The sequence below is a fragment of the Oncorhynchus mykiss genome, chromosome 9 (genome assembly GCF_057628025.1).
Source record: "Oncorhynchus mykiss isolate SJ-2025 chromosome 9, ASM5762802v1, whole genome shotgun sequence".
NCBI classification, from domain to species: Eukaryota; Metazoa; Chordata; class Actinopteri; order Salmoniformes; family Salmonidae; genus Oncorhynchus; species Oncorhynchus mykiss.
In genome coordinates, this window is record NC_143030.1 from 5,915,997 (window position 1) to 5,929,490 (window position 13,494).

The following is a 13,494-nucleotide window of genomic DNA, read 5'->3' on the forward strand; positions in this document are numbered from 1 at the left end:
CTGCTCTGTTCTGTTCTGCTCTACTCTACTCTGCTCTATACTCTTCTGAAGACATGGTACCGATGAGGAAAATGTCTTAAATCAAATTAGGATTTTATATCAACCAGACAACTTCCCTTTTGATATAAATCTTATTGGCTTCCTTGAACAGCAACAAATTAGATTTATTTTAGGAAAATAACCAAAGCAGTCTGATTTCACTGCTAATTAAAAGCTAACAGGCTAACATATTACACCACTTCAATGGTGATCTCATGTCTTTGAGCTAGCAGCTGATCCACTATATAGGTTTCATTAGAGGAACCGCATCTGTTAGGTTGGTTCTTTTAGTTCCACCAGTGTGTGTGTGTGTGTGTGTGTGTGTGTGTGTGTGTGTGTGTGCGTGCGTGCGTGCGTGCGTGCGTGCGTGCGTGTGTGTTGTCCTTATTAGTTTTACCAGACTTAGTATGACTAATCATAAGCAGCATGTTTCCCATAGCAGACCTCAGCACCCCAAACCACCAGTGGAACCTACTTTCTGGTAGCAGTTCCCAGTCACACAGTTATAAAAAAAACAAACCACTTCATCTGTATAGTATTGAGTTGTGAATTAAAAAAAAAAAAATGTTTCTCTTCATCTAGTGTTTGTTATTAATATCATAAACTAGACTGGCGCCTGGTGATTTTCTGTTAGTGTGATGGTGGTGATGTTCTGAGAGTCTTACTGCATGCCAAATGGCAGCCGTTTGGACCTATGGGGCCCTGGTCCAAAGTAGTGAGCTAGATAGGGAGAACAGACAGCCGCTCACCCGTCAGACAACAAGTCACAGAAGTCTAGTTTACTGGTCTAAACACGGGGGGGGGGGGGGGGGGTGAAGATATATAAAAACACAAGTTGATTAAATTGGTTTCTAATTACATCCTGCTTTTGTTGTTTAAATTAACGAATTAAAATCTTGTTATTTTTTATTTGAAAGCACATTTATGTCTATTGTAACATCTATTTGAAGAAATTGCCAAATATTTATAGAATGTGCAGCTAAATTAATATACATGCCAATTTAATTTGAACACACACACACACACACACACACACAATGAGTGAGAGAGAGAAAACGAGAAAGAAAGAGTGTGAGAGAGAGACAGACAGAGACAGCCACACACACAGTTCCCCCAAAATAGAGTAGGCTTTTGTTACATTTGGCAGCCTGTAATAAACATACTCTCCCTCCCATGTCCCATGGGTCAACGTTTTGTAAGTGATTCGTCTTTCTATGTGATTTTTTTTTCAAAGAAGAAAACAATTAGGAAGAGATCGAGGAAGGCAGTTCAACAGTATTGGAACAAGGCCAAAAGTGTAGAACTTTCCTTGCGTTCCCGGAAGTGTTGCTATAGCGACTGCCTCGGCTGGATCAACGCACAGAGAAAAACCCGGATTTGATCAGGAAAGTTTTCGAACTTTTTTTTTGAAAAGTGTCCTAAACTACTTTTACAATATCGTTAACAGCTTAGGTTTCAATTTCCGAATTATAATGCAAAAGCGGTCTAATTTCAAAATTACAACATTGATTGGATAAATCCACGTTTTCATACTTTGGGCAAAATTAACTGGAGAGGATGAGTGCAGAATTCACACCGAGACAAAAAGTGACCTTCCTACCAGACATCAACAAACCGGGCCAAGAGCGGACCAGTCCAAGGTCCAGGTGGGTCGATATAACAATTAAACCTTTCATTTATTTATTTGTATCCTCAAATACACAAGTAGGCCTAACTATAATTAAAAAAAAAAAAAAAAAAAAAAAAATATATATATATATATATATATATATATATATATATATATATATAATACGTTTGATGCTTGCTGTAATCGATAAAAGCCTATTTAGAGAAGATCTAGTGGCCAGCTGCCTAAACTATAATCGATATCATAAACTGGGTGGTTCGAGCCCCTGAATGCTGATTGGCTGACTGTCATGGAATATCAGACCATATACCACTGGTATGACAAAACATGTATTTTGACTGGTCTAATTACGTTGGTAACCTGTTTATAATAGCAATAAAGCACCTCCCGGGTTTATGATTCATGGCCAATATACCACGGCTATGGGCTGTTTCCAGAAATAAGAACAGCCCTTAGCCTTTGGCCAGCCCTTGGCCATATACCACACCTCCTCGGGTGTACGCACACACCTTTAGGCGCAGCATGGGGGGGGGTCTAACTTGGCCACATCTACTCCATTCATAGATGCTAACTGCTTTAGCGCCTGACTGATAGTCAGAAGATGTGTCGTGAATCCGGATGGCCAGATGACTAGCAACAATGACAAGAAGCTGACATGAGGGGAATCGTAGGTGGTTTGTTTCAGCTAGTTGTCTCCAACAGAGGGGACTGTGGACCTTTCTCTCTCTCTCTCTCTCTCTCTCTCTCTCTCTCTCTCTCTCTCTCTCTCTCTCTCTCCCCCTCTCTCTCTCCCCCTCTCTCTCTCTCTCTCTCTCTCTCTCTCTCTATCTCCCCCTCTCTCTCTCTCTCTCTCTCTCTCTCTCTCTCTCTCTCTCTCTCCCCCCCTTAGTATGTTTGTACATTAGTCAGTCACATGTGATATCTCAGACAGCATTGGTCCAACCCATAGCCATAGAGAAATCCAATTTATCATAGAGATCCGGTGTTTACAACATGACCCTAATTGTCCCCAAGGGGATTAGCTATAGTCATTAACTGAAATGTGTTAGTCACACGCAATATCTCAATTGGCCCAAGGGGGAGAGGGGGCTGTGTCATTCGTGGGGAACGACATTACTGTTGCCTTGTTTTATCTTCTTTAATTATTATATTTTTTTCAATTAATAAAAATAATATCTTCTTCATTTATCTTCTTGTTCCTGTATTTAATTTTTTTTTTAAACTGATGTCACATCTCTGCTAATATGGCTCAAATTCTCAAACTAGCCAACAACTGTAATGATGTATTAGCTAGCCAACAACTGTAATGATGTTGTATTAGCTAGCCAACACCTGTAATGATGATGTATTAGCTAGCCAACCACTGTAATGATGATGTATTAGCTAGCCAACCACTGTAATGATGATGTATTAGCTAGCCAACCACTGTAATGATGATGTATTAGCTAGCCAACAACTGTAATGATGATGTATTAGCTAGCCAACCACTGTAATGATGATGTATTAGCTAGCCAACCACTGTAATGATGATGTATTAGCTAGCCAACCACTGTAATGATGATGTATTAGCTAGCCAACAACTGTAATGATGTATTAGCTAGCCAACCACTGTAATGATGATGTATTAGCTAGCCAACCACTGTAATGATGATGTATTAGCTAGCCAACAACTGTAATGATGTATTAGCTAGCCAACCACTGTAATGATGATGTATTAGCTAGCCAACCACTGTAATGATGATGTATTAGCTAGCCAACAACTGTAATGATGTATTAGCTAGCCAACAACTGAAATGATGTATTAGCTAGCCAACAACTGTAATGATGATGTATTAGCTAGCCAACAACTGTAATGATGTATTAGCTAGCCAACAACTGTAATGATGTATTAGCTAGCCAACACCTGTAATGATGATGTATTAGCTAGCCAACCACTGTAATGATGTATTAGCTAGCCAACACCTGTAATGATGATGTATTAGCTAGCCAACCACTGTAATGATGTATTAGCTAGCCAACCACTGTAATGATGATGTATTAGCTAGCCAACAACTGTAATGATGTATTAGCTAGCCAACAACTGTAATGATGTTGTATTAGCTAGCCAACAACTGTAATGATGTATGAGCTAGCCAACAACTGTAATGATGTATTAGCTAGCCAACAACTGTAATTATGATGTATTAGCTAGCCAACAGCTGTAATGATGTTGTATTAGCTAGCCAACAACTGTAATGATGTTGTATTAGCTAGCCAACAACTGTAATGATGTTGTATTAGCTAATAAAGTAGTTAGTTGATATCAGACATTACCTGTCTATAATAAAGTAGTTAGTTGATATCAGACATTACCTGTCTATAATAAAGTAGTTGATATCAAACATTACCTGTCTATAATAAAGTAGTTAGTTGATATCAGACATTACCTGTCTATAATAAAGTAGTTAGTTGATATCAGACATTACCTGTCTATAATAAAGTAGTTAGTTGATATCAGACATTACCTGTCTATAATAAAGTAGTTAGTTGATATCAGACATTACCTGTCTATAATAAAGTAGTTAGTTGATATCAGACATTACCCGTCTATAATAAAGTAGTTAGTTGATATCAGACATTACCTGTCTATAATAAAGTAGTTAGTTGATATCAGACATTACCTGTCTATAATAAAGTAGTTAGTTGATATCAGACATTACCTGTCTATAATAAAGTAGTTAGTTGATATCAGACATTACCTGTCTATAATAAAGTAGTTAGTTGATATCAGACATTACCTGTCTATAATAAAGTAGTTAGTTGATATCAGACATTACCTGTCTATAATAAAGTAGTTAGTTGATATCAGACATTACCTGTCTATAATAAAGTAGTTAGTTGATATCAGACATTACCTGTCTATAATAAAGTAGTTAGTTGATATCAGACATTACCTGTCTATAATAAAGTAGTTGATATCAGACATTACCCGTCTATAATAAAGTAGTTAGTTGATATCAGACATTACCCGTCTATAATAAAGTAGTTAGTTGATATCAGACATTACCCGTCTATAATAAAGTAGTTAGTTGACATCAGACATTACCTGTCTATAATAAAGTAGTTAGTTGATATCAGACATTACCTGTCTATAATAAAGTAGTTAGTTGATATCAGACATTACCTGTCTATAATAAAGTAGTTAGTTGATATCAGACATTACCCGTCTATAATAAAGTAGTTAGTTGATATCAGACATTACCTGTCTATAATAAAGTAGTTGATATCAGACATTACCTGTCTATAATAAAGTAGTTAGTTGATATAAGACATTACCTGTCTATAATAAAGTAGTTAGTTGATATCAGACATTACCTGTCTATAATAAAGTAGTTGATATCAGACATTACCTGTCTATAATAAAGTAGTTAGTTGATATCAGACATTACCTGTCTATAATAAAGTAGTTAGTTGATATCAGACATTACACTCTGAAAGTCATATCAGAGAACGATCTTGACCAAGGCCTACACATGTTTTTAGGATGCAGAAGAAGGGAAAAGAGACTGAAACAGCTCAGCCTGCAAGAAGCCAGACCCCAACAGTTTCCAAGGATGAAATCGCCCTGTAAGTCAATTAATTTGCCTTTAATCAGTTGAATCGCCCTGTAAGTCAATTAATTTGCCTTTAATCAGTTGAATCGCCCTGTAAGTCAATTCATTTGCCTTTAATCAGTTGAATCGCCCTGTAAGTCAATTCATTTGCCTTTAATCAGTTGAATCGCCCTGTAAGTCAATTCATTTGCCTTTAATCAGTTGAATCGCCCTGTAAGTCAATTCATTTGCCTTTAATCAGTTGAATCGCCCTGTAAGTCAATTCATTTGCCTTTAATCAGTTGAATCGTCTTGTAAGTCAATTCATTTGTTTATTATGTGTGTAGGTCTGAGCACTTCGCTGCTCAGCTCAATTCAGTGCAGTTTACACGTTCACCAGTAGAGGTCACCACAGACCAATGCTGGGTGATTGTCTACTTCACTTTAAAGCCATGTTCTTCTGTCTGTCCACGACTGCCATCAACTAAAGGTAGTGATGGGGGAAACAAAGCTTCCTGAAGCATTGAGGCTTTTCAGCCAATTGGGTAAAAAATAAAATAAAATAAAAGGTTTAATTTCCCTAGGTTTCATTATCCGGTTACAGTGCACTTTAGTGACATCTGCTGGTCAGCGATAAATAGCAACGTGTGATTCGTAGTTTTTTCCCCATGCTGATATTATCAAAACTCCGAAGCGCAGCGCTAAACTGTTGGTTTTAGTAGCCTGTAGTTAGTTGGATTGCCAGGTTAGTAGCCTGTAGTCTGTTGGATTACCAGGTTAGTAGCCTATAGTCAGTTGGATTACACTCTAACCACTAGGCTACCCTACCGCCTCTACACTCTAACCACTAGGCTACCCTGCCGCCTCTACACTCTAACCTCTAGGCTACCCTGCCGCCTATACACTCTAACCACTAGGCTACCCTGCCGCCTCTACACTCTAACCTCTAGGCTACCCTACCGCCTCTACACTCTAACCACTAGGCTACCCTACCGCCTCTACACTCTAACCTCTAGGCTACCCTACCGCCTCTACACTCTAACCACTAGGCTACCCTACCGCCTCTACACTCTAACCACTAGGCTACCCTGCCGCCTCTAAACTCTAACCACTAGGCTACCCTGCCGCCTCTACACTCTAACCACTAGGCCACCCTACCGCCTCTACACTCTAACCTCTAGGCTACCCTACCGCCTCTACACTCTAACCACTAGGCTACCCTACCGCCTCTACACTCTAACCTCTAGGCTACCCTGCCTTGAATTGAGATTCGACCTCACGTCCCTGAAAGTTCCAGAGTTGCCCACTCTACCTGCTGAGCTGTGTAGAAAATCCTAACTAGATGTATAAGTATGGTATCCAGTCACTAGGTAACTAGATTCCAGTACAGGTGGGTGTTTGAAAGCAGCAACAGGAAGTTGTTCTTCAATGTTTTTGTTGTTTTTTTTGTTCAGGTTTTAAATCTTCTCTGTCTGTTGTCAGGTTCCGTAACAGCGTGAGACAGAACGCCTGTGTAGAGATGCTGCGTGGAGGGTTCCACAGGTCAGAAACACACACAAGCACACACAAGCACACACACACACACACACACACACGCACACGCACGCACGCACGTACGCACACACACACACACACACTTCATAACTAATTTGACATACACATTTCATAACTAAACACAGGTACACACTTCATAACTAATTAAACACAGGTACACACTTCATAACTAAACTGTCTCCCTCTCTCTTTCTGTCTGTCTGTCTCTCTCTGTCTGTCTCTCTCTCTCTCTCTCTCTCTCTCTCTCTCTCTCTCTCTCTCTTTCTGTATCTCTCTTTCTCACTCTCTCTCCCTCTCTCTCTCTCATCCCTCTCCCTCGCTCTCTGTCATCCGTCTCCCTCTCTCTGTCATCCGTCTCCCTCTCTCTCATCCGTCTCCCTCTCTCCCTCTCTCTCTCTCTCTCTCTATCTCTCTCTCTCTCTCGCTCTCTCTCTCTCTCTCTCACTTCTCCAGGTCATTCTCTGAGCTATTCTCTCTGCTACAGCGCTGGAAGGAGATCAGGTTAGCAGCAGGTCCTGGATCAGCTATCTGGCAGCATAAATCACTGGAGGAGCAGCCAGCCAAACTACACACCCTACAACACTACCTGACTAAGGCTGAGACAGCTCTCAGAGCAGGTAGACACTACGACACTACCTGACTAAGGCTGAGACAGCTCTCAGAGCAGGTAGACACTACGACACTACCTGACTAAGGCTGAGACAGCTCTCAGAGCAGGTAGACACTACCTGACTAAGGCTGAGACAGCTCTCAGAGCAGGTAGACACTACGACACTACCTGACTAAGGCTGAGACAGCTCTCAGAGCAGGTAGATACTACGACACTACCTGACTAAGGCTGAGACAGCTCTCAGAGCAGGTAGACACTACGACACTACCTGACTAAGGCTGAGACAGCTCTCAGAGCAGGTAGACACTACGACACTACCTGACTAAGGCTGAGACAGCTCTCAGAGCAGGTAGATACTACGACACTACCTGACTAAGGCTGAGACAGCTCTCAGAGCAGGTAGACACTACGACACTACCTGACTAAGGCTGAGACAGCTCTCAGAGCAGGTAGACACTACGACACTACCTGACTAAGACTGAGACAGCTCTCAGAGCAGGTAGACACTACGACACTACCTGACTAAGGCTGAGACAGCTCTCAGAGCAGGTAGATACTACGACACTACCTGACTAAGGCTGAGACAGCTCTCAGAGCAGGTAGATACTACGACACTACCTGACTAAGGCTGAGACAGCTCTCAGAGCAGGTAGATACTACGACACTACCTGACTAAGGCTGAGACAGCTCTCAGAGCAGGTAGACACTACCTGACTAAGGCTGAGACAGCTCTCAGAGCAGGTAGATACTACGACACTACCTGACTAAGGCTGAGACAGCTCTCAGAGCAGGTAGACACTATCTGACTAAGGCTGAGACAGCTCTCAGAGCAGGTAGATACTACGACACTACCTGACTAAGGCTGAGACAGCTCTCAGAGCAGGTAGACACTACCTGACTAAGGCTGAGACAGCTCTCAGAGCAGGTAGACACTACGACACTACCTGACTAAGGCTGAGACAGCTCTCAGAGCAGGTAGATACTACGACACTACCTGACTAAGGCTGAGACAGCTCTCAGAGCAGGTAGACACTACGACACTACCTGACTAAGGCTGAGACAGCTCTCAGAGCAGGTAGACACAACGACACTACCTGACTAAGGCTGAGACAGCTCTCAGAGCAGGTAGATACTACCTGACTAAGGCTGAGACAGCTCTCAGAGCAGGTAGACACTACGACACTACCTGACTAAGGCTGAGACAGCTCTCAGAGCAGGTAGATACTACGACACTACCTGACTAAGGCTGAGACAGCTCTCAGAGCAGGTAGATACTACCTGACTAAGGCTGAGACAGCTCTCAGAGCAGGTAAACACTACGACACTACCTGACTAAGGCTGAGACAGCTCTCAGAGCAGGTAGACACTACGACACTACCTGACTAAGGCTGAGACAGCTCTCAGAGCAGGTAGACACTACGACACTACCTGACTAAGGCTGAGACAGCTCTCAGAGCAGGTAGACACTACCTGACTAAGGCTGAGACAGCTCTCAGAGCAGGTAGACACTACGACACTACCTGACTAAGACTGAGACAGCTCTCAGAGCAGGTAGACACTACGACACTACCTGACTAAGGCTGAGACAGCTCTCAGAGCAGGTAGACACTACCTGACTAAGGCTGAGACAGCTCTCAGAACAGGTAGACACTACGACACTACCTGACTAAGACTGAGACAGCTCTCAGAGCAGGTAGACACTACGACACTACCTGACTAAGGCTGAGACAGGTCTCAGAGCAGGTAGACACTACGACACTACCTGACTAAGACTGAGACAGCTCTCAGAGCAGGTAGACACTACGACACTACCTGACTAAGGCTGAGACAGCTCTCAGAGCAGGTAGACACTACGACACTACCTGACTAAGGCTGAGACAGCTCTCAGAGCAGGTAGATACTACGACACTACCTGACTAAGGCTGAGACAGCTCTCAGAGCAGGTAGATACTACGACACTACCTGACTAAGGCTGAGACAGCTCTCAGAGCAGGTAGATACTACGACACTACCTGACTAAGACTGAGACAGCTCTCAGAGCAGGTAGACACTACGACACTACCTGACTAAGGCTGAGACAGCTCTCAGAGCAGGTAGACACTACGACACTACCTGACTAAGGCTGAGACAGCTCTCAGAGCAGGTAGATACTACGACACTACCTGACTAAGGCTGAGACAGCTCTCAGAGCAGGTAGACACTACGATACTACCTGACCAAGGCTGAGACAGCTCTCAGAGCAGGTAGATACTACGACACTACCTGACTAAGGCTGAGACAGCTCTCAGAGCAGGTAGACACTACCTCACTAAGGCTGAGACAGCTCTCAGAGCAGGTAGATACTACGACACTACCTGACTAAGGCTGAGACAGCTCTCAGAGCAGGTTGATACTACGACACTACCTGACTAAGGCTGAGACAGCTCTCAGAGCAGGTAGACACTACGACACTACCTGACTAAGACTGAGACAGCTCTCAGAGCAGGTAGACACTACGACACTACCTGACTAAGGCTGAGACAGGTCTCAGAGCAGGTAGACACTACGACACTACCTGACTAAGACTGAGACAGCTCTCAGAGCAGGTAGACACTACGACACTACCTGACTAAGGCTGAGACAGCTCTCAGAGCAGGTAGATACTACGACACTACCTGACTAAGGCTGAGACAGCTCTCAGAGCAGGTAGATACTACGACACTACCTGACTAAGGCTGAGACAGCTCTCAGAGCAGGTAGACACTACGACACTACCTGACTAAGGCTGAGACAGCTCTCAGAGCAGGTAGATACTACGACACTACCTGACTAAGGCTGAGACAGCTCTCAGAGCAGGTAGATACTACCTGACTAAGGCTGAGACAGCTCTCAGAGCAGGTAAACACTACGACACTACCTGACTAAGGCTGAGACAGCTCTCAGAGCAGGTAGACACTACGACACTACCTGACTAAGGCTGAGACAGCTCTCAGAGCAGGTAGACACTACGACACTACCTGACTAAGGCTGAGACAGCTCTCAGAGCAGGTAGACACTACCTGACTAAGGCTGAGACAGCTCTCAGAGCAGGTAGACACTACGACACTACCTGACTAAGACTGAGACAGCTCTCAGAGCAGGTAGACACTACGACACTACCTGACTAAGGCTGAGACAGCTCTCAGAGCAGGTAGACACTACCTGACTAAGGCTGAGACAGCTCTCAGAGCAGGTAGACACTACGACACTACCTGACTAAGACTGAGACAGCTCTCAGAGCAGGTAGACACTACGACACTACCTGACTAAGGCTGAGACAGGTCTCAGAGCAGGTAGACACTACGACACTACCTGACTAAGACTGAGACAGCTCTCAGAGCAGGTAGACACTACGACACTACCTGACTAAGGCTGAGACAGCTCTCAGAGCAGGTAGATACTACGACACTACCTGACTAAGGCTGAGACAGCTCTCAGAGCAGGTAGATACTACGACACTACCTGACTAAGGCTGAGACAGCTCTCAGAGCAGGTAGATACTACGACACTACCTGACTAAGACTGAGACAGCTCTCAGAGCAGGTAGACACTACGACACTACCTGACTAAGGCTGAGACAGCTCTCAGAGCAGGTAGACACTACGACACTACCTGACTAAGGCTGAGACAGCTCTCAGAGCAGGTAGATACTACGACACTACCTGACTAAGGCTGAGACAGCTCTCAGAGCAGGTAGACACTACGATACTACCTGACCAAGGCTGAGACAGCTCTCAGAGCAGGTAGATACTACGACACTACCTGACTAAGGCTGAGACAGCTCTCAGAGCAGGTAGACACTACCTCACTAAGGCTGAGACAGCTCTCAGAGCAGGTAGATACTACGACACTACCTGACTAAGGCTGAGACAGCTCTCAGAGCAGGTTGATACTACGACACTACCTGACTAAGGCTGAGACAGCTCTCAGAGCAGGTAGACACTACGACACTACCTGACTAAGACTGAGACAGCTCTCAGAGCAGGTAGACACTACGACACTACCTGACTAAGGCTGAGACAGGTCTCAGAGCAGGTAGACACTACGACACTACCTGACTAAGACTGAGACAGCTCTCAGAGTAGGTAGACACTACGACACTACCTGACTAAGGCTGAGACAGCTCTCAGAGCAGGTAGATACTACGACACTACCTGACTAAGGCTGAGACAGCTCTCAGAACAGGTAGATACTACGACACTACCTGACTAAGGCTGAGACAGCTCTCAGAGCAGGTAGATACTACGACACTACCTGACTAAGGCTGAGACAGCTCTCAGAGCAGGTAGACACTACGACACTACCTGACTAAGGCTGAGACAGCTCTCAGAGCAGGTAGATACTACGACACTACCTGACTAAGGCTGAGACAGCTCTCAGAGCAGGTAGATACTACGACACTACCTGACTAAGGCTGAGACAGCTCTCAGAGCAGGTAGACACTACGATACTACCTGACCAAGGCTGAGACAGCTCTCAGAGCAGGTAGATACTACGACACTACCTGACTAAGGCTGAGACAGCTCTCAGAGCAGGTAGACACTACCTCACTAAGGCTGAGACAGCTCTCAGAGCAGGTAGATACTACGACACTACCTGACTAAGGCTGAGACAGCTCTCAGAGCAGGTAGATACTACGACACTACCTGACTAAGGCTGAGACAGCTCTCAGAGCAGGTAGACACTATCTGACTAAGGCTGAGACAGCTCTCAGAGCAGGTAGACACTACGACACTACCTGACTAAGGCTGAGACAGCTCTCAGAGCAGGTAGATACTACCTGACTAAGGCTGAGACAGCTCTCAGAGCAGGTAGACACTACGACACTACCTGACTAAGGCTGAGACAGCTCTCAGAGCAGGTAGACACTACGACACTACCTGACTAAGACTGAGACAGCTCTCAGATTAGGTAGATACTACGACACTACCTGACTAAGGCTGAGACAGCTCTCAGAGCAGGTAGATACTACCTGACTAAGACTGAGACAGCTCTCAGAACAGGTAGACACTACGACACTACCTCACTGAGGCTGAGACAGCTCTCAGAGCAGGTAGACACTACGACACTACCTGACTAAGGCTGAGACAGCTCTCAGAGCAGGTAGATACTACGACACTACCTGACTAAGGCTGAGACAGCTCTCAGAGCAGGTAGACACTACGACACTACCTGACTAAGGCTGAGACAGCTCTCAGAGCAGGTAGACACTACGACACTACCTGACTAAGGCTGAGACAGCTCTCAGAGCAGGTAGACACTACCTGACTAAGGCTGAGACAGCTCTCAGAGCAGGTAGACACTACGACACTACCTGACTAAGGCTGAGACAGCTCTCAGAGCAGGTAGATACTACGACACTACCTGACTAAGGCTGAGACAGCTCTCAGAGCAGGTAGACACTACCTCACTAAGGCTGAGACAGCTCTCAGAGCAGGTAGATACTACGACACTACCTGACTAAGGCTGAGACAGCTCTCAGAGCAGGTAGATACTACGACACTACCTGACTAAGGCTGAGACAGCTCTCAGAGCAGGTAGACACTATCTGACTAAGGCTGAGACAGCTCTCAGAGCAGGTAGACACTACGACACTACCTGACTAAGGCTGAGACAGCTCTCAGAGCAGGTAGATACTACCTGACTAAGGCTGAGACAGCTCTCAGAGCAGGTAGACACTACGACACTACCTGACTAAGGCTGAGACAGCTCTCAGAGCAGGTAGACACTACGACACTACCTGACTAAGACTGAGACAGCTCTCAGAGCAGGTAGATACTACGACACTACCTGACTAAGGCTGAGACAGCTCTCAGAGCAGGTAGATACTACCTGACTAAGACTGAGACAGCTCTCAGAACAGGTAGACACTACGACACTACCTCACTGAGGCTGAGACAGCTCTCAGAGCAGGTAGACACTACGACACTACCTGACTAAGGCTGAGACAGCTCTCAGAGCAGGTAGATACTACGACACTACCTGACTAAGGCTGAGACAGCTCTCAGAGCAGGTAGACACTACGACACTACCTGACTAAGGCTGAGACAGCTCTCAGAGCAGGTAGACAC

At 44.7% G+C, this 13,494-nt stretch overlaps 1 protein-coding gene across 1 annotated transcript in view; it reads left to right on the forward strand.

The window, feature by feature from the left end:
- The first annotated feature begins 1,364 nt into the window (after positions 1–1,364).
- ttc29 (tetratricopeptide repeat domain 29) overlaps positions 1,365–13,494 on the forward strand; it is a 46,612-nt gene continuing 34,482 nt past the window's right edge. Inside the window, 4 exon segments of the mRNA XM_090183344.1 lie at positions 1,365–1,685; positions 5,192–5,275; positions 6,724–6,783; positions 7,249–7,412. Coding sequence (XP_090039470.1) covers positions 1,597–1,685; positions 5,192–5,275; positions 6,724–6,783; positions 7,249–7,412 — 397 coding nt within the window. The 5' untranslated portion in view covers positions 1,365–1,596.